This window comes from Schistocerca cancellata, chromosome 2, assembly GCF_023864275.1.
Source record: "Schistocerca cancellata isolate TAMUIC-IGC-003103 chromosome 2, iqSchCanc2.1, whole genome shotgun sequence".
Classification (NCBI taxonomy): Eukaryota; Metazoa; Arthropoda; class Insecta; order Orthoptera; family Acrididae; genus Schistocerca; species Schistocerca cancellata.
The window spans coordinates 445,354,181-445,377,269 of NC_064627.1; the positions used below are offsets into that span (position 1 = coordinate 445,354,181).

The following is a 23,089-nucleotide window of genomic DNA, read 5'->3' on the forward strand; positions in this document are numbered from 1 at the left end:
GACCCCACCCCCATTCACCCCTCCCTTGTCCCTCCCCCACCCCATCTGGGATGAGAAGTATGTACACCAGCCGTTTGCGTCTATTGTTATTCAAGCTAAAGTGTGCGAATATTTTTCGAAATGTTTGCGATTCGTGTAACCGAGGTGGTAATATTCCGGTTCTTATTTGATCTCCCCTCTTACTTGGCCTATTACAAACGTAAAAAGGGCTTGTCCCATTTTCACATCGAGAATTGTAAATCATTGCCTACGACTTTTTCCATACTTCTTGCCCAGGCAGAATTACACGTTTCCTCAGAAATCAGATGAAAATTTAAGACGAAATTCATTACAGATACACATGAAATGAGTGTACAGTTGTGAGCGATACATCCGCTGTATTGAACACTGCCCTTGTCTCACCCCTTTTGTTATTATATAATATAGAAATGTTGTTCTGCTGTAAGGAAACACCATTCTCCTTGTTTTAGTACCCAAATGTTTCGGAGAAGTTTCTCGATCTTCAGTGGGTTCATTTAATCTCCTAGTATTACATATTGCTTTTTATGTGGCTGTCTGACATTCACTGTACAGCTATAATTATTGCCCTCCAGTATGTCATCATTATACCAGGTTCAACAAAAGAAGACACATGCAGTGATTCAGCATGATTCCCACGAGTCTGTTGATGCTATCCAAATAATCTGAATTTCGAACATTCGTCTAACACATTTCGTTCACTTGCAATCTACATGGTGGCAACAGTTCTCCTTTGTGTTAGACGACAAGTGCACAAAATGTGTTGGACGAAGTTTCGAAATTCAAATTTCTGGATGGTATCTACAGACTCATGGGAATGATGCTGAATCACCATGCAGTTGTGAAACCACTTCATGAGAATGATGATAAGAGAGTCTTATATAATTATCGTCCTATTTCCTTACTGACATCGTTTTCCAAAATATTCGAAAAAGTGATGTACTCAAGAGTAGTCACACATTTAAGTGGAAACAGTTTACTTCACATATTCTAGTTTGTATCCCAGAAAGATTGCGCCACTGATAATACCGTTTATGTATTCACTCATCAAACAGTACAAGCCTTAAATAATAATGTATCGCTGGTTGGTATTTTTTGTGATCTTTTCAAGGTGTTTAACTGCGTATATTATGATATGCTCTTAGAAAAACTCAGGTTGTATGGAATTGATTGCTTTACGCATAGCCTGTTTGAATCACACTCGACAAACAGAATGCAAAACGTTGTGCTGACTAATTTAGACAATGTCGTGAAGATATAAAATTTTCGTGACTGGGGAAATATCACACACACCGCAAGGTTCAGCTTTGTTGCACTCACATTCCTTGTAAACGTGAATGACCTTTCATTAACATTTGAGAAGCAAAGTTGGTACTTCTTGCAGACGATACTAGTGTTATAGTAATCACATTAGAGAGAAAGCAACTGGAGAGGCAGTAAATGAAACTTTCTACAGAACTGTTAAATGGTTGCCTGAGGATGCACTGTTGCTAAATTTTGAAAAAAAAAAACCACCACACACTACATTCAGTTCTGTACAATAAGTAGAGCCATACCATCAACTGATGTAGTAGATGAGCAGGAGTCACTATGTAGGATAGAATGCTCCAAATTATTGGTTGTATATATTGATGAAAACTTTAACTGGAAGAAGCATATTACTGAGCTTCTCATACAGTTAAGTTCAACTACTTTTGCTCTTCACATAATCTTGGAAACAAAGGTGTCAACCTCCTGACATATTTTGCATATTTCCATCCAATAATGTCGTACAGAATAGTTTTCTGGGTTAATTCATCACTTGCCAAATAATATTGTTGCACAAAAGCGAGTAGTAAGAGTAATATAAGGTGTTCACCACGGACGTCATGTATATATCTCTTCAGGTAGCTAGGCAGTTTAACTGCCCTGTCACAAAATATCATGACCACCAACCTACTATCGATATAAATCCGTCCGGGCACAGCAGCGTCACCTGGCGAGGAATGACTACTAGTCAGACACACACCCACGATACATGTACTATCAGTGAGCTTGCTGTCCGTGTGTAGAATCGGGAAGCGGCGCGATCTATCTGAGTTTGACCGAGGGCAGATTGTGATGACCCAGAGGCTCAGCACGAGCATCCGGAAATGCAGGACTTGGATATTCGAAGAGTGCTGTGAAGAGGGTCTTCATCACGTGGCGAAACCAAGTTGAAACCACGTCCAGACATCGGGGGAGGGGGGGGGGGGGGGGGGAGGGAGGTTGAGCGACCGCCCCTCATTACCGATGTCAGACGTCGTAGGCCGGGCAGACTGGTAAAACAGGACAGGCGGTGAACTGTGGTGGAACTAAAATCAGACTATAATGTTGAACAGAGTGCAAGTGTGTGTGAACACAAAAGTCCACCGAACACTCCTAACGAATGGCCTCCGCAGCCGACGACCCATGCATGTGCCAGTGTTAACACCACCACATCGGCTAGTATGACTGAAATGGATGGGCACGTTACCATCGGCACTGGACGTTGTCGCAGTGGCAGAGCGTTGCATGGCCTGATGAATCCCGATACCTTCTTCATCACGCGGATGAAGAGCGCGAATTCGTCGTCTTCCACGAGAGCAGCCCGTTGACACCTGTACTGCGGGACGGAGACATGCTGGAGGCGCCTCCATTATGCTCTGGGGAACATTCCCATGTCCAGTGGAGCTCGTGCAAGGTACCATGTCGACCGAGGAGTATCGCATACTGGTTTCAGACCACGTACACCCGTTCATGACGATCGTGTTTCACAATGGCAGTGGCATTTTTTAACAAGATAATGTGCAATGTCACAAGGCCCGGAGAGTGACGGAGCGGTTCGAGGAACACAGTGTAGAGTTCCAATTGTTGTGCTGTCCCTCCCCCCTCCCAGCTCGACAAATACGAACCTGATCGATTATCTCTGGGGTGTGATCGACCGTGGCGTCAGAGCTCATCGCCCACAGCCCGGTACTTACGGGAATTGAGGGTGTGCGAATGTGGTGCAGCGACCTACCAAGTCCCCATTGCTTCCATGCCATGCTGCGCGGGATTAGCGGAGCGGTCTGGGGCGCTACAGTCATGGACTGTGCGGCTGGTCCCGGCGGAGGTTCGAGTCCTCCCTCGGGCGGGCGTGTGTGTGTGTGTGTGTGTGTGTGTGTGTGTGTGTGTGTGTGTGTGTGTGTGTGTGTGTGTGTGTCCGTCCTTAGAATAAATTAGGTTAAGTAGTGTGTAAGCTTAGGGACTGATGACCTTAGCAGTTAAATCCTATAAGATTTCACACACATTTGAACATTTTTTTTCCGTGCCACGACGCGTCCCCGCTGTTATCCGTTCCAAACGTAGACATACCGGCTATCGGTAGGTGTTAATAATGTTCTGGCTGATCAGTGCACACATACTCCTTCTGCATCATTTCGATAAGAGAATCGTTCAAATGATCTATGGAACACGTAACTAACTAAGTCTTTTTTTCTCCTACACACACACACACACACACACACACACACACACACACACACACACACACGGCACTCGGGTAGACAAGTGTGGATAGTATGTGGTTTGCCGAGTATGACGCTATAGGTAGCGATGATGAACATAGCGTTGCTGAGCGGAGTGGTAGGAAGCATCGGGACATCGGAGAATGTCAGGTGTAGGAGAGTAGGTATGTGCGCTGGCGACTAACTGCCGCTTGCTGCGTACTGACCTTTGGCCCAGCCGGTGAGCACGTTGCCCAGGTAGGCCACCTTGTAGGTGGGGTCGTACTCTGTGATGGTAACGGAGCGCCGCTTCCACAACTTGCCCAGCGACTGCTTGATGGTCCGCAGCGTGCGCTCCCGGAAGTGCTTGCCGCCCCCGCCGCCGCCGCCGCTGTTGCCCTCGGCCACCTCCTCCTGCTGCCCGTCGCTCTGCTTGTGCATCGTGGCCTCTACGCCTGGACGCTACATCGCACACGCATCACTGAGCCACACACACCGTCCACTAGCGCTGTTTCTTATACGAAAACTGATAAGCGTTTATTACTCCACTTGCCTGCACTGCAGTACGATATTAATAACCACTTCGAGCACTTAAATTTTTATCACGGCACAGTAACGTAGACGCGGAAGTTTGCTCGTGAAACTATATCACGGTACGCAGAGTATGACTAGATGAAGGCAGCCTGGTGGGACTGCACAGATGGACAGCGCCTCCAGGGCAGACTGCGAGGCGAGGCGAGGCGAGCTTGCGCGAGCGGACGCGGCTGTGATAGGCAGCGGCGGCTGCGCAACGCAGCCACGGGCCGCGGCTTCCCTCCTTACGAAACAGCCCGGCGCGGCGCGGCGCGGCGTCGTCCGCCGGCGAGCGCTGCTCGAGCCCCGAGGCGTGCGGCCGCCGCCCTCCCTGTGGCCGCGCGAGCTGCCTGCCTCTGCGTCGTCCCTTCTCCACCTGCAACGCACCACCAGCTCCGTGTCAGCCCTCAAGTCTCAATTATTACCACATCCAGAAATAACAAGTTACATAATAAGAGTAAAACACTGATAGTAGCCACACGGGAGCGATGGCCAACGGCTATGGTTCTCCAACTAACTACTGTACACCGCTTCTGCTCAGTTACTAGTGAGTCTGTCGCGAGTGAGACGCTGACGCTTTCCTTAACACTCGTTTCGCGCGCGTGTGTGTCTCTGTGTGTGTGTGTGTGTGTGTCTGTCTGTCTGTCTGTCTGTCTGTCTGTCTGTCTGTCTGTCTGTCTCTGCGCGCGCGTGTCTGCGCGCGCGTGTCTGCGCGCGCGTGTCTGCGCGCGCGTGTCTGCGCGCGCGTCCGTGCGTGTTGGGGCATTAAAAGGAACGAATGTGGACAGACCTAATAAAACTGAAGTAGGAAAAGAAGGAAAATGCTACATAAGAAAGTAAAACTTAAGGAAAAGGAAAACGTAGCAACAAGAATGCCACAGGAAATTGTCATTGGCTGGCCACTTACATAAAATATGGGCGAGCTTGTCACGCAGTGAGCAAATTGAGATCCTCTAGCCTAAAATCTTTGTAAAAACATTTGACATGGTACAGAACATTAGAACTTTAACCACATTCGTCCGAGTGTTGCCTAAAAAATACTCGTTTCAACAAAAAGTAAGTAGTTTTCATGATTTAGTTTTTCACACACTTTAATATTGTACAGAATGTCAATATTTTTCCGTAAGTTAGACTGAGTAGTTTCAGAAACTTACGTTTCAAGACTGTACAGATCTATCAACATACCGTCACTATTTACGTTTTCGTCCACCATGTTCCTTGACGCGCTATGGCAGTCTTCCTCTGCCGACTGGGAGAGATGGTCATACCATCTCTAGGATACTTATCCACCCCATAAAACATTTTTTAAATTTTGATGGGAATTAATTTTTTTATAGATACCAACTAAGTATGTTCTCATGATTAGTTCTACTAAAGGCCTATTGAGAGAAGAATAATTCACATTGCTATTAATAAAGTACACTACTAGCCAAAAGTATGAAATCTTATGGGACTTAACTGCTAAGGTCATCAGTCCCTAAGCTTACACACTACTTAACCAAAATTATCCTAAGGACAAACACACACACCCATGCCCGAGGGAGGACTAACCTCCGCCGGGACCAGCCGCACAGTCCATGACTGCAGCGCCTTAGACCGCTCGGCTAATCCCGCGCGGCACACTACTGGCCATTAAAATTCCTACAACAAGAAGAAATGCAGATAATAAACGGATATCCATTGGAGAGATATATTACACTAGAACTGACCTCTGATTACATTTTCACGCAATTTGAGTGCATAGATCCTAAGAAATCAGTACCCAGAACAACCACCTCTGGCCGTAATAACGGCCTTGATACGCGTGGACATTGACTCAAACAGAGCTTGGATGGCGTGTACAGGTACAGCTGCCCTTGCAGCTTCAACACGATACCATAGTTCATCAAGAGTAGTGACTGGTGTATTGTGACGAGCCAGTTGCTCGGCCACCATTGACCAGACGTTTTCAATTGCTGAGACATCTAGAGAATGTGCTGGCCAGGGCAGCAGTCGAACATTTTCTATATCCAAAAAGGCCCGTACAGGACCTGCAATATGCGGTCGTGCATTATCCTGCTGAAATGTAGGGTTTCGCAGGAATCTAATGAAGGGTAGTGCCACGGGTCGTAACACATCTGAAATGTAACGTCCACTGTTCAAAGTGCCCTCAATGCGAACAAGAGGTGACCGAGACGTGTAACCAATGGCACCCCATACCATCACGCCGGGTGATACGCCAGTATGGCAATGACGCATACACGTTTCCAATGTGCATACCGCCATATCGCCAAACACGAATGCGACCATAATGATGCTGGAAACAGAACCTGGATTCATCCGAAAAAATGACGTTTTGCCATTCGTGCACCCAGGTTCGTCGCTGAGTAAACCATCGCAAGCGCTCCTGTCTGTGATACAGCGTCAAGGGTAACCGCAGCCATGGTCTCCGAGCTGATAGTCCATGCTGCTGGAAACATCGTCGAACTGTTCGTGCATATGGTGGTTGTCTTGCAAACGTCCCACATCTGTTGACTCAGGGATCGAGACGTGGTTGCACGATCCGTTACAGCCATGCGGATAAGATGCCTGTCATCTCGACTGCATGTGATACAAGGCCGTTGGGATCGAGCACGGTGTTCCGTATTACCCTCCTGAACCCACCGATTCAGTATTCTGCTAACAGCAATTGGATCTCGACCAACGCGGGCAGCAATGTCGCGATACGATAAACCGCAATCGCGATAGGCTACAATCCGACCTTTATCAAAGTCGGAAACGTGATGGTACGCATTTCTCCTCCTTACACGAGGCATCACAACAACGTTTCACCAGGCAACGCCGGTCCACTGCTGTTGGTGTATGAGAAATCTGTTGGAAACTTTCCTCATGTCAACACGTTGTAGGTGTCGCCACCGGCGCCATCCTTGTATGAATGCTCTGAAAAGCTAATCACTTGCATATCACAGCATCTTCTGCCTTCCGGTTAAATTTCGCGTCTGTAGCACGTCATCTTCGTGGTGTAGCAATTTTAATGGCCAGTAGTGTAAAAATGCTCTTCATTCAGTTAGAAAAGGTTCTATTGAGTTTAATATTCCCCTGAAAACCCTACATCGAAAAACAGAAACCGATTGCGATCCAAAAACTGCAACGGGCGCATTTTTCGGATTTGCCAATGAGGAACCACTAGTGTAATTTCCTATAATTTTGTCGTACCTGCAACAAGTAGTTCAACAAAAACATGTTACTCTTTTAACACTATTTTCTCTTTGTTTCTGAAGTGTTTTTTCCAGGTGCTATCTGTCCTGTGCGTGTCTGGCCATCGAACTCACACGAGTAAGATGGCAAAGGGTTAAACAGTACAAAAAAATTCATAGTTGGTTTGAAACTTGACCTAACTTCATGAACGAAGTCTATTTTGCTTTTTATGAATATAAAAAAATGTTAATTTCCCAGTGTCTTTTGTCTATTGCGATTTAATATTGGCATTTGAAAAAAATCATGGCCACCTATCTCTAAATGTTTGTAGTATTTGTATCCAAATGTTTGTAGTTCTAAAAAACTTTCTTCTGTGCTACAATATCGCAGCGCGCTACATGAAGAGACAAGACGAAACCACATTTAAAAGAACACGAAACCTCCAAGATTGGCGAAATTTTCAGAAGCTCAAAATTTAGCGTGGGCTTCGAGACGAGGTGCTTTTAATAGTTTCCACTATGAAACTCTGTCTCGAAACCTTGTAGAAAATCAAGAAGATTCTGGTCGTTTGTAAGGTACACCTGCGTCAAAACACAGTGAATACCTTCACTGCGCGATGGCAATGATAATATTACCAATGACAATGCCACCAAAGGGAAAGAATTCCTTCACCAAAGAAGATGCAATAAATCACCCAGAATTCATATCGAAAACACCTGCCGGCATCATAACTTAGAGAAAAATAACCTCAGTGCAGCGAAACAACTAAAATCACTTAGCAAAGCAAGGTTTGCATTACAGATTACACATCAGTTAGGTTTCTTTCGGAGTATGCAGTTGTAACTGCTCCATATTTAGCAGTCATATACAACCGGTCGGTCGACGAAATATCCGTACCTAAAAAATGAAAGTTACACAGGTTACACCGGTACTCAAGGAAGGAAGTAGGAGTAGCATAATCCAATGAAATAAAGACCCATATCACTGGCGTCGATTGACAGCAGTATTTTGGAACATATATTGTCTTCCAATATTGTGAATTATCTCGAAGAAAACGATCCAGCAAGGATTCATAAAATATCGTTCTTATGAAACATCACTTGCTCTGTGGACTGGGGATCTCAAATTCATTCCACATTTTTAGATTTCTAGAAAGTTTTTCTTTTCCTGTGTCATCAATTTTCTGGCTGATTTGACGCAGCCCGCCATGAATTCCTCTCCTGTGCCAACCCCTTCATCTCAGAGGAGCACATGCAACCTACGTCCTCTTTGCTGGATGTATTCCAATCCCTGCCTCCACCTACAGTTTTTACCCTCTGGAGCTCCCTCTATTCCGCATAGTCTGAACATATGTTCTATCATTCTCTCTCTTCTTATTGTCAGTGTTTTCCTTATATTCCTTTCCTCGCCGAGTCACCGGAAAACCACCTCATTCCTTATCAGTCCACCTAATTTTCAACCTCCTACTGTGGCACCATCTCAAATGCTTCGATCCTCTCTGTTCCGGTTTTCCCACAGTCGGTGTCTCGCTGCTGTACAATGCTCTGCTCTAAACATACATTCTCAGAAATTTGTCCCTCAAATTAAGGTCTATCTTTGGTACTAGTAGACTTCTCTTGGCAAGGAATGCCATTTTTGCCAGCGCTAGTCTACTTTTTATGTACTCCTCACTCCGTCCGACATTGGTTATTTTGCTGCCTAGGTAGCACAATTCCGTAACCGCATATTTTGTGATCACCAATCCTGATGTAGCATTTGTCGTTGTTTTCATCACTTTTGTGTTTCTTCGATTTACTCTCAACCTATATTCTGTACTCATTAGACTGTTCGCGTCATTTAACAGATCCTGTAATTCTTGTTCACTTTCACTGAGGATACAAAGTCATCATCAAATCTTGTAATTGGTAACCTTTCACCTTGAATTTCAATCTCACTCTTGAACCTCTCTTTTATATCCGTCTTTACTTCTTCGACGTATGTATTGAACAGTAAGGGCGAAAGACTACATCCCTGTCTAATACCCTTTTTGACCCGAGCACTTCGTTATTCGTCTCCAAATCTTGGTTCTTGTACATAGTGTACATTACTGGTCTTTCCCTATAGCCTAACCTCAGAATTTCGAACATCTGCCCCCCCCCCCTAAACTGCCGACCTTACAATGTTTTGTCGTCGGTTGCACTATGGCCTTGTTTGTTACTTGTTTAGAGTATTTACAGTATCTGGGAGTCTGCTAAACATCGCCTTGTGAACTACGTACCTGTTTCTTCATTGTAATACAAAATTTCTCCGCAGGAACGTGCTAGTTTTTACGACCCTAAGTTTGGCGAAATTATTATTCGGTGGCTGGAGAAATAAATCAGTGGTATAGCTCAAGAAATAGACGAAAAAGGTGACGATTTTGCAATAGCCAGTGATCACAGTTCCGTTAGCGGAGGATCGTTCAGATGAACTTCAGGACGGTTATTATAGGGAACTTTCTGTTTCTCCAATAAAATACTTAAAGCATTAGTTAAAATCAAATGTGTAGATGACAAAGAAAAATGTAGATCCCAGCACTGAATTCCAATGTAGCGGAGTTTCGTTTCGTATCTATTTAGGGAAATTTCCTGTGCATGTTAAAACCCTGGAATTTAGTTTTACGTGAGGATTTACTTGTTATGTTCAAATGCGTGTGAAATCTTATGGGACTTAACTGCTAAGGTCATCAGTCCCTAAGCTTACACACTACTTAACCGAAATCATCCTAAGGACAAACACACACACCCATGCCCGAGGGAGGACTCGAAACTCCGCCGGGACCAGCCGCACAGTCCGTGACTGCAGCGCCCTAGACCGCTCGGCTAATCCAGCGCGGCACTTGTTATGAAGATACTATAATTTAACAGAATGTGGTGTAACAGTTTGTTTATGTTTACTATTTTAAAAAATCGAAGGAAAATATGTGATTTTTTTGTGACAAAAGGTAAAATACTGCTGGCTTTGTTTAGTGCAATAAAACCATGAAGTATTTAAACAACACCTATATAATTCTAAAAATAAATATTACCTCATTTAAAAGTTTCAGATGGTTTGCGCCTTAAATCTCTGTTCTATAGACCCCGCCTTAGGGGAAAGTCACCTCGCGAGTTAAGGGCTAGCACCATATGAGGAGACTAAATAAAACCTGATTTAAAAAAGACGCAAAATGTCTAAGATTGGCGTTGTTTTATAGAAGCTCTAAATTAGCCTGGGCTTCAATGTCAGGTGCTTTTAATAGTTTTTACAATGAAACTCTGTCGAAATTTAGCAAAAATTCCAAAGAGATTCTGGTCGTATGTGAAGTACACCAGCGGCAAGACACAACCAATACTTTTACTGTTCTATAGCAATGCAATTTTACCGCTGACAGTACCACCAAAGTAATGTTACTGAGCACGGTTTTGCGAAATTCCTTCACCAAATTTGACGCAGTAAATGTCTCAAAATTCGAATCGAGAACAGCTGCCAACACGAGGTGCTTCGGAAGCACAACAGCTCACTGAACTAAATATCCGTATCTGAAGACTGGAAAATTACACAGGTCACACCAACACTCAATAATGGAAGTAGGAGTAATCTGATAATTAATTATTACAGATCCCTATCTCTGATGTTGATTTGCAGTAGGACTTTGGAACATATACTGTTCTAACATGATGAATTATCACGACGAAAACGATGTTGTGACACACATCCAGCGTACATTCATTCAGGACACATCGTTCTTATGGAACAACTCGCTCTTTATTGTCGCGAAGTAATGAATGCTATCGGCAGGGGATCACAATATTTCTAGGTTTCCAAAAGGCTTTTGACACAGTCCCTCAAAAGCCGCTTCTAATGAAACTGCGCGCCGATGTAGTATCGTCTCACTTTTAGACTGGACTCGTGATTTCGTGTCAGGAACGTCACAGTTCGTAGTAACTGACGAAAAGTCGTCGAATGAAACAGAAGCGACTTCTGGCGTCCGCAAGGAACGTATTATAGACCCTCTGCTTTTGCTAATCTATATAATCGATTTAGAAGACAATCTGAGCAGCCCTCATGGACTGTCTCAGAGTGTTTACTGTCTTGTAAAGCACACAGAATGTCAAAACCAACTGCAAAACGATTTAGAGAAGATACCTATATGGTGCGAAAAGCAGCAGTTGACTAAATAATGAAAAATGGGAAGTCATCCAAATGAGTAGTGAGAGGAACTCGCTAATACGTAGGAATTACAATTATAAAAAATTTGGATTGGAACGATCACAGAGAAAATCTTGTGCCCAACGCCAACCAAGGACTTCGTTTTAATGGCAGAGCACTTAGAAGATGCAGCAAATCTAATAAATAGAGTGCTTACATTACGTTCTCTTCTGGTGTACTGCTGCGCAATATCGGTTGCTTCCCTGACAGAACTGATGGAGGGCTTGGAAGAAGTTGAAAGAAGTTTTGTAGTATTATAAAAAAGAGGTGTGTGTGTCACGGATGTGATACGTGAGCTGGACCGATAATAATCAGATCAGGGGTTTGTCAATGCGTCGAGATCTCTTCACGAAATTTCAGTCGCCAGTTCTCTCATCGGAATGTGAAAATATTTTGTTCATTGCCATCTATATAGCGAGCAGTGATCATAGTGATAAAGTAAGAGAAGCCAGAGCTTGCACGGAAAGATGTGTTAATTTTTCCCATGTCTTGAGAAACAGTAGAGAAATAGGTTGAAAGTGTTTCAATGAATTATGTGCAGGCACTGACGTGCGAACTGCAAGGTCGTCATGTATATATAGAAGAAAACGATCGATAAAATGGAGTATCGTGCAGTAATTCGTTTCCTGATTTCGAATGGTAATAGCGCTGCAGCAATATGTGCTTAGTTGGTGGGAGTGTAGAGCAGCATTGCACCATCATATCAAACAGTGCTTAGGTGGCGGAGGGGCCAAGCAAACCCGAATGAGCAATAAGAAAGTGAAAGGCGATCTCTCCGTGAAGAACCGGGTATCGTAAGAGAAGTGGAGGTCTTAATGTACCCAGACCGGCGTGTAGCAACTAAGGACATTATGGAAAAAGTGAAAATCAGTTACGAATCAGTTTTCAAAGACTTTCACGACATTTCGAACATGAGAGAGACCTCCACCTGCTGCTTTCCGCGTGTTTTCACACACATTCAAAACAATCCCGCAGATGAAATCTTTAGCGACCCCTATCACCATCGACTTGTGCTGGCTGTGTCGCTTTCATCTCGTGAAAATGTGTTTAGCAAGCAGTGCAAATACTTGGATTAATCATTGCTGAAAACGGCGAAGACTTATCGTCGGGTGAGATGTGCTGAGTATTTTCTGAGACTGCTATGGTGTGGTACTGGCTGATTAGGCTCGTAAGCGTGAGACAATCACATGAGCGCACCATCTGATGACGGTGTTACCGGAGGCTGTCAATACGGAGCGGCGCGGGAAGCAGTTGCATGGGATACGCCTCAGCTCATTCTGCACAGAAGTCCCTCATTTCGTTTGCTCCACATTTAGCCTCCCGCGCATATTCTCCTAACATGGGACCCAATCTTCCCGGCTTGCCCGAACTCTGCGACCTCTACCTGCCGGTGGAAAAATAAACACTCGAATTCGGCAACTGTTACCGACGCGCCTGAGCGGCAACTGCTACCAGCCCGTGGCACACCAGCTGCACAAACTCGGGCAAATTCTCCCAAAAATGAACGCACGAAGAGCACGAACTCTGCCATTGTTTATAAAGTTCTTAGAGAACACGGTAACCGCAGAACCAATGAACGAGATATAAAAGAAAGCAATTGTACGTAAACATGAGATTTTATTACAAATTTCACATACAAAAATATCTCCTGAAAACAACACCATTTCTTTTATGTTCCGCTCGCGGCTTCTTTGTATGAAACGCACTTCACAAAATCTAATTTCCCAGTCTCACCACTTTTAAGTGAATCTCATTTCTGTTCCAGGAAAGCTTACGTCTTCCCGATTTTTGAGTCCGTTTTGATGATTTGTGTATTTTTGCAAAATGGTTAAAATGGCTTTGAGCACTATGGGACTTGACATCTGAGGTCACCAGTCCCACAACGGCCGGCGCATTTTTGCAGAGTTAATTCTTAAGTAGGTATTAGTTTGCTAATGCGTCTGACTTCAAAGTGGTTGGGTGAGGAGATTCACACGAAGCTTTAGAACGCGAATAAAAGCTTTCACAAGCTTAAGTCTCTCTTCTCAACAAAGCGCAAACTGCTGCCCAAACGTTAGGAGGAATTTTCAGTTACGTAATCTGAAAATTTTATGAGTATTTGGCCTAGTAGCTCAGCAGGTCAGCATAAACATCAGGAATATCTTGAGGCTTTAAGCAACTAAACCAGAAGCTGTAACGCAACCACTGGTCTTTTTCACTGTTCTGGCACTTCCACATCGAAGCCAAACTAAGTGTTTGTATTTTTAGTCAGCTGAAACGCGCAGAAAAAAATGTTTGTGGAAATTTAAAGGGAAGATTTTTTACGGTCCACGACATAAACAATGTACTCAACCCTTGTTTGCGTGAATGATGTGTAGCTAATTTTAGGAATAGTATAATTCTACTGTTTTTTCTTTTTTAAAGGGAAATAATATTCTATACTAAGTACGGCCGTTTATCCTTCAACAGTAGTACAGTTTCCTTAAAATAACCATTACAATTGAGCCATGTGAAACAGACAACCAGTTAACTGTTGAGGAAGCAACCTTGATACTCTCATGAATGAACTGTTTAAAGTCAATTACCTCCGTTTTTACATTGAAAGACAGTTGTTTCTTCCTACATTCATTTTGAATACAGTGTATAATTTTCAGATATGTTTCCTCCTCCTCATATTTTATAAGGCTGAACGATAATGGTATGTACGAACCACCAGAGTAACCGTGGATCGTCAATAACTGAAAAACGTGTTTCGATGTACGGGGCGTATCATAATTAATGGCGTAAACGCCTACAGTTGAAACTACACGATACTAGAAGCAAAAGTGTCTCGGTAAACATAGGGTCGAAAATGCATACCTTAAGAGCTACGAGCGATTTTTTATCTTCGATACTGTGAAACAATTCTCTTTTACTGCAAGCTCTTTGCTTTCCATATTTTGGGAGCTGGCAGTATGGACCAAAACAAGAAAAAAATGTCCATTAAACATGTGCTGTAAAATGCATACCTTAAAAGTTATGAGCATTTGTTCATTAGAGGAGTTGTGTTTGAAAGTAGCGAAGATTTAGGGAAATTACGGAAAACTTAAATCAGGATGGCCGGATGCGGGTTTGAACCGTCGTCCTCCCGAATGCGAGACCAACGTTTAGCCACTGCGCTACCCCGCTCGGTATGAAGTTCGGGTGTCTACGGAACCAATTACGAGTATGGTACTCTGCGGCATTCATGCGGCAGGCCTGAAGATAAGTAGAGTCGAACGACGAAACTGGTTGCCTAATAAAACAGTACCAAAATAACGGCTGTTGGTAGAGAATTATTACATCTCGTCGGGAAACGCCGAGTGAAAAACCGCGTTATGTCCCATGGCGTAGAGCGTCAACCAGAGAGTACTGTCACTCGCGAATGTGATGTCACGTACAGCGAATTAACAGGCGAATGATCATTCGCAGGCAAATTTACTCACAACACCGTCTGCTATTCAAATTTCGCCATGAATGCAGAATTATGTCAGGCGGCGAAAACGTATTTACTGCGCAAACAACGGGCCTAATTATACGGGGAGCGGAAGTAATGAAGCGACGCAGGGCCACGCAAGAGCGCGCAGTCGGGCAGCAGCGCAGAGGTGGCACAGCCGCCGCCCCCACCCCCAACATAACCACAACCACCACCACAACCTCCCCCGCACCGCGTCTGCCTCGACATCCCGGGGGGAACAACACCTGCCGAGCTTCCGACGTTGCCGCCTAAGTCTGTTTTCCCGGATCCCTTTGTTCCTCAAAATAAACCGACCACACGATACACTGCAAAGCTAACCAAATGACCGCACCTGTTTGGTTGCAGGAGTATCTTTTTACGTCTCTAAACATGATTTGGCGACGGCGTCCACAGGTTCATGGACAGCGTCACTGTCTGTTGACGTGGGAGTCCATGATTTCGATGCCTAGTAATCGCAACGTATATTTACACATGTGGGGAAGTCCACTCAACCTGATGCGACCATGTGAGAAACTGCTTTAATAAATAAAGTTATTAAAGGGCAAGTCGCCAAATTAGTGTGAAATCTAAAGCCCTTCAACATGTTCGGAGCTAAGGAACCGCTTATTTACAAATTAGTCTCTGACCTGTTGTACACCTCTTTACACTTTTTAATCGGTTTTGACATAAACAGCTACGTTAATCATTTTTCTGGGACTGAAAGCTCCTGTTCACATTTTTCTGCATTTGCGAATTACATTTGGGTTTTTAAATTCCACCACAAAACGCAGTGTATTTTCTTTTATTATTTACTCATATATGTTTCGACATGGTGTGTCCTCTTCTGTGGGTCTCGATATATTTCCGTAAAAATAAAATGCAATGAGCACGATTGTTTTTCTATTTCAATCCTAAAAAGGGTAACATGCGCGATTTCTATTTTGTTTTCATTTCTCACCTGGAATTACGTCAATTGTGAAAATGAATTTGTACAGGTCGGCTCGTATTCATACCTTTATGGTTTGACAGCATGTCATATGCAAAGCAGTCTGAAGGATATGCTTGTGGATTTGTTAAGTTTTAAATACTTTCTACGAGAGTAGACATCATCTTGCGCTTGCAGAATAGTAGATCTTTAGTGGAAGATCGCCAGTTTCAAAAGAACAGTGTTATTACTTTAATACCTACGCAACCTTGTTACAGTCGTGTATCTTCAACGACCACTTTCGTTTATTTTGAAAATTTGTCCATAGTACGAAACATGTTTAGGTATTAAACAGCTTTTGCAAAGCGGTGGACATCCACTGATTGATTTATTGAATGACTAAAGGATTCTTCTTTCAATACTGGTTCGGGGACTGACGCACGATTTATAAATTAGCTTTCCTTTGCTAACTATAACCGTAAGTATGTGAAAAAAGCTGAATACTGAAGCAGTACTACACATACGAATTTAGATAGCGTAGACATCGCAATTTAGTACTTACTAGTTGTCACCAGATAATCAGACAGTAACCGACAGAAATTGGCCTGCTCCAATTACTTTTTCCTTTTTTTCTTTCTTTTTTAGTACTGTAATTGTCTGTAAACAACCGAAAGGTTGGCAAACCCCTACGGTTCCTGCGAAACGTGATATTATAACACAATTTCATTCATTTCTAATGTGTTATTAACATAGTATTTCATAGCTTTAGTTTTCTTTTCCTAATTGGGAATTACAAAATTGCTATCGCAGCGGGTTACTGGAAGCCAGTTAATAATTTCCATTCTATTTGCTTCTTTTGTCTGGTGGAAAACCACTATACTTTTCTATTTTCCGTCAATGTTTTGCCACAACTAATTGAAGTCGCAATGCCGTAATTAGAACAATACATAACATTCATCACTGATAATGAAAGTGGCTGCGATATGAAGATTACAGGCACTTTCTTTCCAGGAAGCAGAAACATTACAGTCTACATCAGTGCCCTCAAAGACTGAGGACAAGTTCCGATTGGGAAAGATGGCTCAGGCCGACGACAGTTTCGTTCTCCAGAGAACAGTCCCTTACTTGTATCATAGAAATCCCAGGGAAATTTTTTTTTAATGCCCCTGTGATAATTCAGCTCACCGGCTCTAGAACAGGATTCGAAATACCTTAACTAGTGCGGCGCATTAGTTCCGAGGAGAGCACCGGTTTCATACCACACGAAAAGCGTATGTTTCTTCTTCCCCGTTATTTTCTTATGCGGTTGTATTTAAACAAGGACTCAGACATCTTATTTACATATGTCACTTTAAAGTATTTTAAGTAGTGGTCGAGAAACAAAAGTGAAAGAACTGTTCTTGTTGATATAGTTTCATAAAGGCTGCTAGCTGCTTAAGATGATATCGTATTGCACCTCTGGTCATCTGGGATTCGTGCACGCAGTATGGCAGTCGATTTGTTGTCATCGCTGTTACTGCGATTAGAAACTACGAGGCCTTGCTGGAAACTAAACCCTCCGAATTTTTTATGTGAAAACTCTTATAGACCTTTACATAAAAACAAACGTTATTAACATTCTACATCTCTATTCTTCATGTCTACATGTTTATTTCTCAACATACAGTAGTCACTCTTGCGACGAACACATTTCTCGCATCGAGAGACCTGTATGTTGATACAGTCACTGTAGAATGTTTTGCTTTGTTGACGGAGCCAAAAGCTCACCTCTGCTCGCCCCGCCTCATCCCTATCAAAATGAAGTAGTGGAAGGTGTTCTTTACCTTATGGAAACATGAAAATGGGATGGGGCCAAGTCGGGACTGTATGGATGATGATCGATCACAGTGAAGCCAGGCGTCGAATTTTTCAGCGCTCGTAAGTGGTGTGGTATTGTCATGCTGAAGACGAGGGTGATCCATTTGCCAACGACTCTTCTACGGTTAGAAATTCGATTACAGCACGCTGTTTCTCACGCCCCGACACAGTTATGTTACGCACCGCCATATTACCCCTCTAGCGGCAGAGGGTGTAACTTAGCGAAGCGGGAAAGTCGATCGAGGAATATGCGTGACGTGTAACGCCTCAACCGATATCGAGAACAGAATTAAAAATTGGGTGGCATTAGTTCTCAGCACGGCCTCGTACAATCAAGAAACATCGGGACCAAGTTAGTTTCATCGAGTGTGAAAGACTGCTCGGAAGCACATTAATTCTGCTGAAATATAACCCGAACAATGTTTCACATCTGCGAAATCGTGCCAATATCAGCGCTTTCAACTCAGCAACTTTTTGCGCTAAAAACTGTGTAACAGTTCACATTAACTATTTATCTGACTAAGCATTTTACGCCGCATATGCTACAGTGTGCTATGGTTCCGGTATTTGCAATTCTTACTCTTGCAGCTGGAGAAAGGCGGTTCCATTGCTGTGGTGACTATTGCCCGGGAGGTTGAGCCTGGCCGCGTAGCGACGGAGGGGCCGGTCGTCGTGAGAGAAGCGGGCTGTGTTGTGGAGCTTAAGAGCAGAGTGCTGTTGCCGTCCGGGAGATGTATCTGCCGACTGGAGGGGCGACTGCGGTTGGCACAGCCTGAGGCCTGTCTGGACAATAGTCTGCGTCGAAGCCAGGCTCGTGTTCTGGGAGCGGTCGCAGCTTGTTACTGTCTCCGTCTTCCTCTCACCAATAACTTGCCGTCAACAACGCTATTAACATGTCACAGATTTGTGTGATTTTACTAATAATAACTCAGACATATTATAGAAACATGTTTGTTTGTTCCACATCTCCTCCTAAATAATCGGACCGATTTAAACCAAACTTGTTGCAACTAAATGGAAAGAACCGCTGTCAGGTTAGGAACCATTAGTGCCTTCCAATAAACTTTACACGTAATTTCCAACCTTTATGAAACTTTTTTTTTGTTGACAGACCCCACATATGATGAAAGGAAGAAAGTTTATCGCTTGTTACACTTTCGCTGTCCATGTTCTAAAACTGCCGCATCAGGTACGATGTTTTAATTTATCACTTCCTTAGTACCAACTGTATTCGCGACACATTTTGCATATGGTATTCACATATACCACTGAGCGTACCTCCAAAATTATATGATTATATGTCACTTAGGTCAGAAGATATGACGTCACGAAGATTGAGCTGCGTATACAAGAAACTGTCGGGCGAAATTCGCTAAAGAGGGAGGTGAAATATATGTAAAACTATGTGTGAAATAGAAGTGCCATGTCTGTACGCGGGCAAAGCCACGAGTAAAACCGAGCGAGGTGGCGCAGTGGTTAGACACTTGACTCGTATTCGGGAGGACGACGGTTCAATCCCGCGTCCGGCCATCCTGATTTAGGTTTTCCGTGATTTCCCTAAATCACTCCAGGCAAATGCCGGGATGGTTCCTCTGAAAGGGCACGGCCGTCTTCCTTCCCTAATCCGATGAGACCGATGACCTCGCTGTCTGGTCTCCTTCCCCAAAACAACCCCAACCCACGAGTAAAAACGTCCTCCTACACCACTGGATCGATTTCAATCGACTTGGTAACCATACATACTCTATTTGAAAAGAAAACTATGGTGGTGTGAACCAGCAACTTCTTATAGGGTTGGGGCTGATGACATGCAGAGACAAGGAGGGAAGTGGAGAGGTACAGAGAGACGGGGAGGAGGAGAGATGGACAGAGAGGGAAGGAGGGGAGGGAGGAATAGGGAGGGGAGGGAGGAATACAAGATTGGAATAAATGCATTGTGGGCTAACGCAGGGTACTCGGCTAGTAACATATTAAATGTCTAAATATAGTAATTAATTTCTTAGCTACCGCAAAATATTTAATGTAATATTAGTTCGTTCACATGAGTAAATAGTACATTATTTTAGCATAATGTCGAAGAAATTGAAGTTCAGAAAAACAGAGCTTTCGAAAAGCACAAATCCGAAAAAATGTGAAGTAAATGTGTCATGCAATTTAATTTAAGATCTATTATAGCAAAAACCTCTCAACTTTGAGAACATCGTATCAATCACGTTATAAAATCGAAATGCATGCTCATAGTTGTCGGTATTTTACTAATCACTGTGACTGAATACCGGTCCCCAAACTGAGACTGTACAAGCGTCTACATGAGGGCAATTTTTTCCTCTCAGTCGTTTCCGCAAACTTTCGGCAAGTCATTCTTTTTCGTTTCTGGTGGACGTTTTCCGTCTTCTCTTACTCAGCTTCCTGTAGTTTGGCGGTTCTCCCTGTAGTCACACGAACAGTGTCGGATTTGTTTCTGACAGCAGACATGGTCAGCCTGTGTGTGAGCTACTTGATCTGTATGTAATGTTACCTTTCAGGTCGCGAGCCCGTCCACGTGAGCACGACCTCACTCAAGCAACTGGAAAAAGTATTCTGTTTAAACGTAAGTTGTAATTTCTGTAATCCCTTGCAATCTCGAGACGTTTCAGTTTTCACGCTACTTTATTCTCCGAAAGTTAGCTGTGTAATCCACAAACTGATTGTCACAGCAGCGATCGCCACTCCAAAGACCAATTTGATTCAACTCTCAGTGATAATCTAACCTGTGCCAGCCCCTTCATATATTTCTGCATCACCCCTATTTGATTTTATGTTGATAGTCCTGTACTTTATATGTCTACATTCAAACAAACCATTTCTCTTTTTAAATTCGCTAACCACTTATCCTCTTAAGCAGTCTTCCACGTATTGGCCCAGAGAAAGTCGTTTTTTACTCTCTCCTGATAAGAACATCCTCCTAAGGAGCCGTCGCCCGAAGGTCAGATTGCGAGGTCTATTTTATCTCCGGCGTACTTTACCCATGAGGATCCCGCAATATGTAAGTCATACAGCAGAGCTGTATGTCCTCGACAAGTATAACGGCTGTAGTTTCCTCTTTCTTTCAACCTAACGCAGTAACAACACAACAAGGACTTGTTGGCTGACGTTACATGGACAGAGTGAATCATCTGGGTTGTCATTCCTGCAACAACTGAAAAGGGTGCTGCCCCTTTTCTGAGACCGCAGCTTATTCTGACCTCTCCACCGATACCCCCTCCGTTGTGGTTGTACCTACGGTTCGTTAATCTTTATCGAGGAAGCACGCAAGCGAACCCACTTCGGCAACGCCCATGGTTCGTGTGGGGTGCTGGAAATTATAGATATAAAAATATGTACGATTTTACTATTTTCTGGGGTCGAGGGACGGGTCTTGAGCCTACTACCCCTTCTTGGATCAGCTACTGCCAATAGCCTTACCGGCACAATGAGATCAGCCGCTAACAACAACAGCCCTGCCTAGGTAGTCGACTACATGGCTAGGCGAGAATGCTGCAAGTTATGCGCCGAATTAATAGGAGCACGCTACCAGAAAATCACCATCAAGCAAACAAGAATTACTTACCTATATACACTATGACCCTAAACTCCGACAAAATCTCGGTTGTTTTCACAGATTATCCTCATTGAGTATTTTGACACGAAGGACCCGTGATGTCCCGTGACTCGTTACAGAGGAACCGCATTTCGTTTTATTTCTTATCCCTAGGTAATGCTGTATCGAGATGAAGAGTGTGCACAACAGTGCAAATGTCGATTACCTTTGCTTGGAAACGAACTTCTTCAATTCAGTCTTGGTACTGAACGCTGACAGCAGTAACGGATACTTACATTTTCTCTCTCTAACTGCCATACGTTGCTGCTCGGGTCTGTCTCGGATTTGATTTTCTGGCAGTTCTAGTTGTACTGTAACAGTGGCATGCAACAGTATGGAAATGTACTGACAAAGAACTGGCCGATGTGCACCTGGTGCATGGGTTCCCTGAATTCAGTGGAAGAGCGTCACAACAAATCTGTGTTCAACTGTTCCCGCAGTGACGGCAGAGACGTCACACTGCAGCCTGTCTCATTACTCCGCCTTGTACGGTGTACGTTTTGGTATACCATATTACACGCATTTTCAGTATTATGCGACAATAAACGGAACACATCATAATTACAAGAGGCACAGGAGACCACGGGTTGCTTATAACAAAATACTCAGAAAATATCCAGAAAAACCTTAGAAATTTTGTCTGTGCAGTTGGAATTCACGCTGTATAACCTCGTTAAACAGGCAGACAATCACCTCCAAGTGTAGCAAATATATAGAACTATATTTACTTTCATTTTCTCTTTGTGTTTACATCTTTACACAATTTATTAGAGTTAGCCCAGTCCGAGGAAACAACAGTTATTAAAATGTTGGTTTACGATAACAATTTTTAACTCCTCTGTTCCCTCCCCAATCTACACTATCTTGAAGTATCCGGATACCTACAGCCAAACACCTGTTAGTGAATGTTAATATGGGGTGTGTCCACCCTCAGCCATTATGACGGCTTGAACACTGTTGAGGACATTTTCATTGAAGTATCTGAATGGCATAACATTCTTCAAGAGCCGAAATCTGTGAACGTAGTACTGCACGCGGGTATGGAGTGAAGTCGACTTTCTAACTCATCCAAAAGTTTGGGTTCAGGTCGGAACCGAGGGCAAGCCAGTCCATTCCAGAAATGATGAAGTCTAGAAACTGTTGCCGCAGAGATGCTGCTTTATGACATTGTGCAATTTCATGCTTATACGAACAATCATCGTCTCCGAACGTTTCCTTTACTGTGGGCAGTACACAATGTTGTAAAATGTATTGATATCTTCCCGGAAAAAAAAACTTTTACCGCACGACTACCTGCTCCGCGCTTCGCTGTTGGCAGCACGGGTGATGGAAAGCCTTTTGACAGGGTACAGTGAGAGTCATCGCTTCCAGTCATCCAGTTTCAGGTGGAGTCGTTCTCTACACCACTTCCAGGGTGTCTCAGCCTCGGCTACAGAAATGTGTGGCCTGCGACGAGATGCTCGATCCTTGTACACCGTTCTTTTTCAGTCACTGCGCACAGTGGTGACACTTTGGAACTCATGAGTGATTCCTTCCGATGATTCCATGCATTTTTTTTACGACCATCCTTTTCAATGCTCGACGGCCCCTGTCAGTCACTACATGAGGTCTGCCTCGTCTTAGCTGTGGTGGTTCCTTCGCGTTTCCAATGGACACCCACGCTGGAGCAACAGTTGATAATACGTTGGTTTACTATCTACATCTACATTTATAATCCACAAGCCACCCAATGGTGTGTGGCGGAGGGCACTTTACGTGCCACTGTCATTACCTCC

General features: G+C 43.7%; 1 protein-coding gene across 1 annotated transcript in view; it reads right to left on the minus strand.

The window, feature by feature from the left end:
• The window catches only part of LOC126161926 (protein FAM43A), a 624,760-nt gene that overhangs the window by 338,563 nt on the left and 263,108 nt on the right, over window positions 1–23,089 (minus strand). The window contains exon 3 of the mRNA XM_049918099.1: window positions 3,731–4,452. Coding sequence (XP_049774056.1) covers window positions 3,731–3,944 — 214 coding nt within the window. The 5' untranslated portion in view covers window positions 3,945–4,452. The remainder of the gene's footprint in view (window positions 1–3,730; window positions 4,453–23,089) is intronic.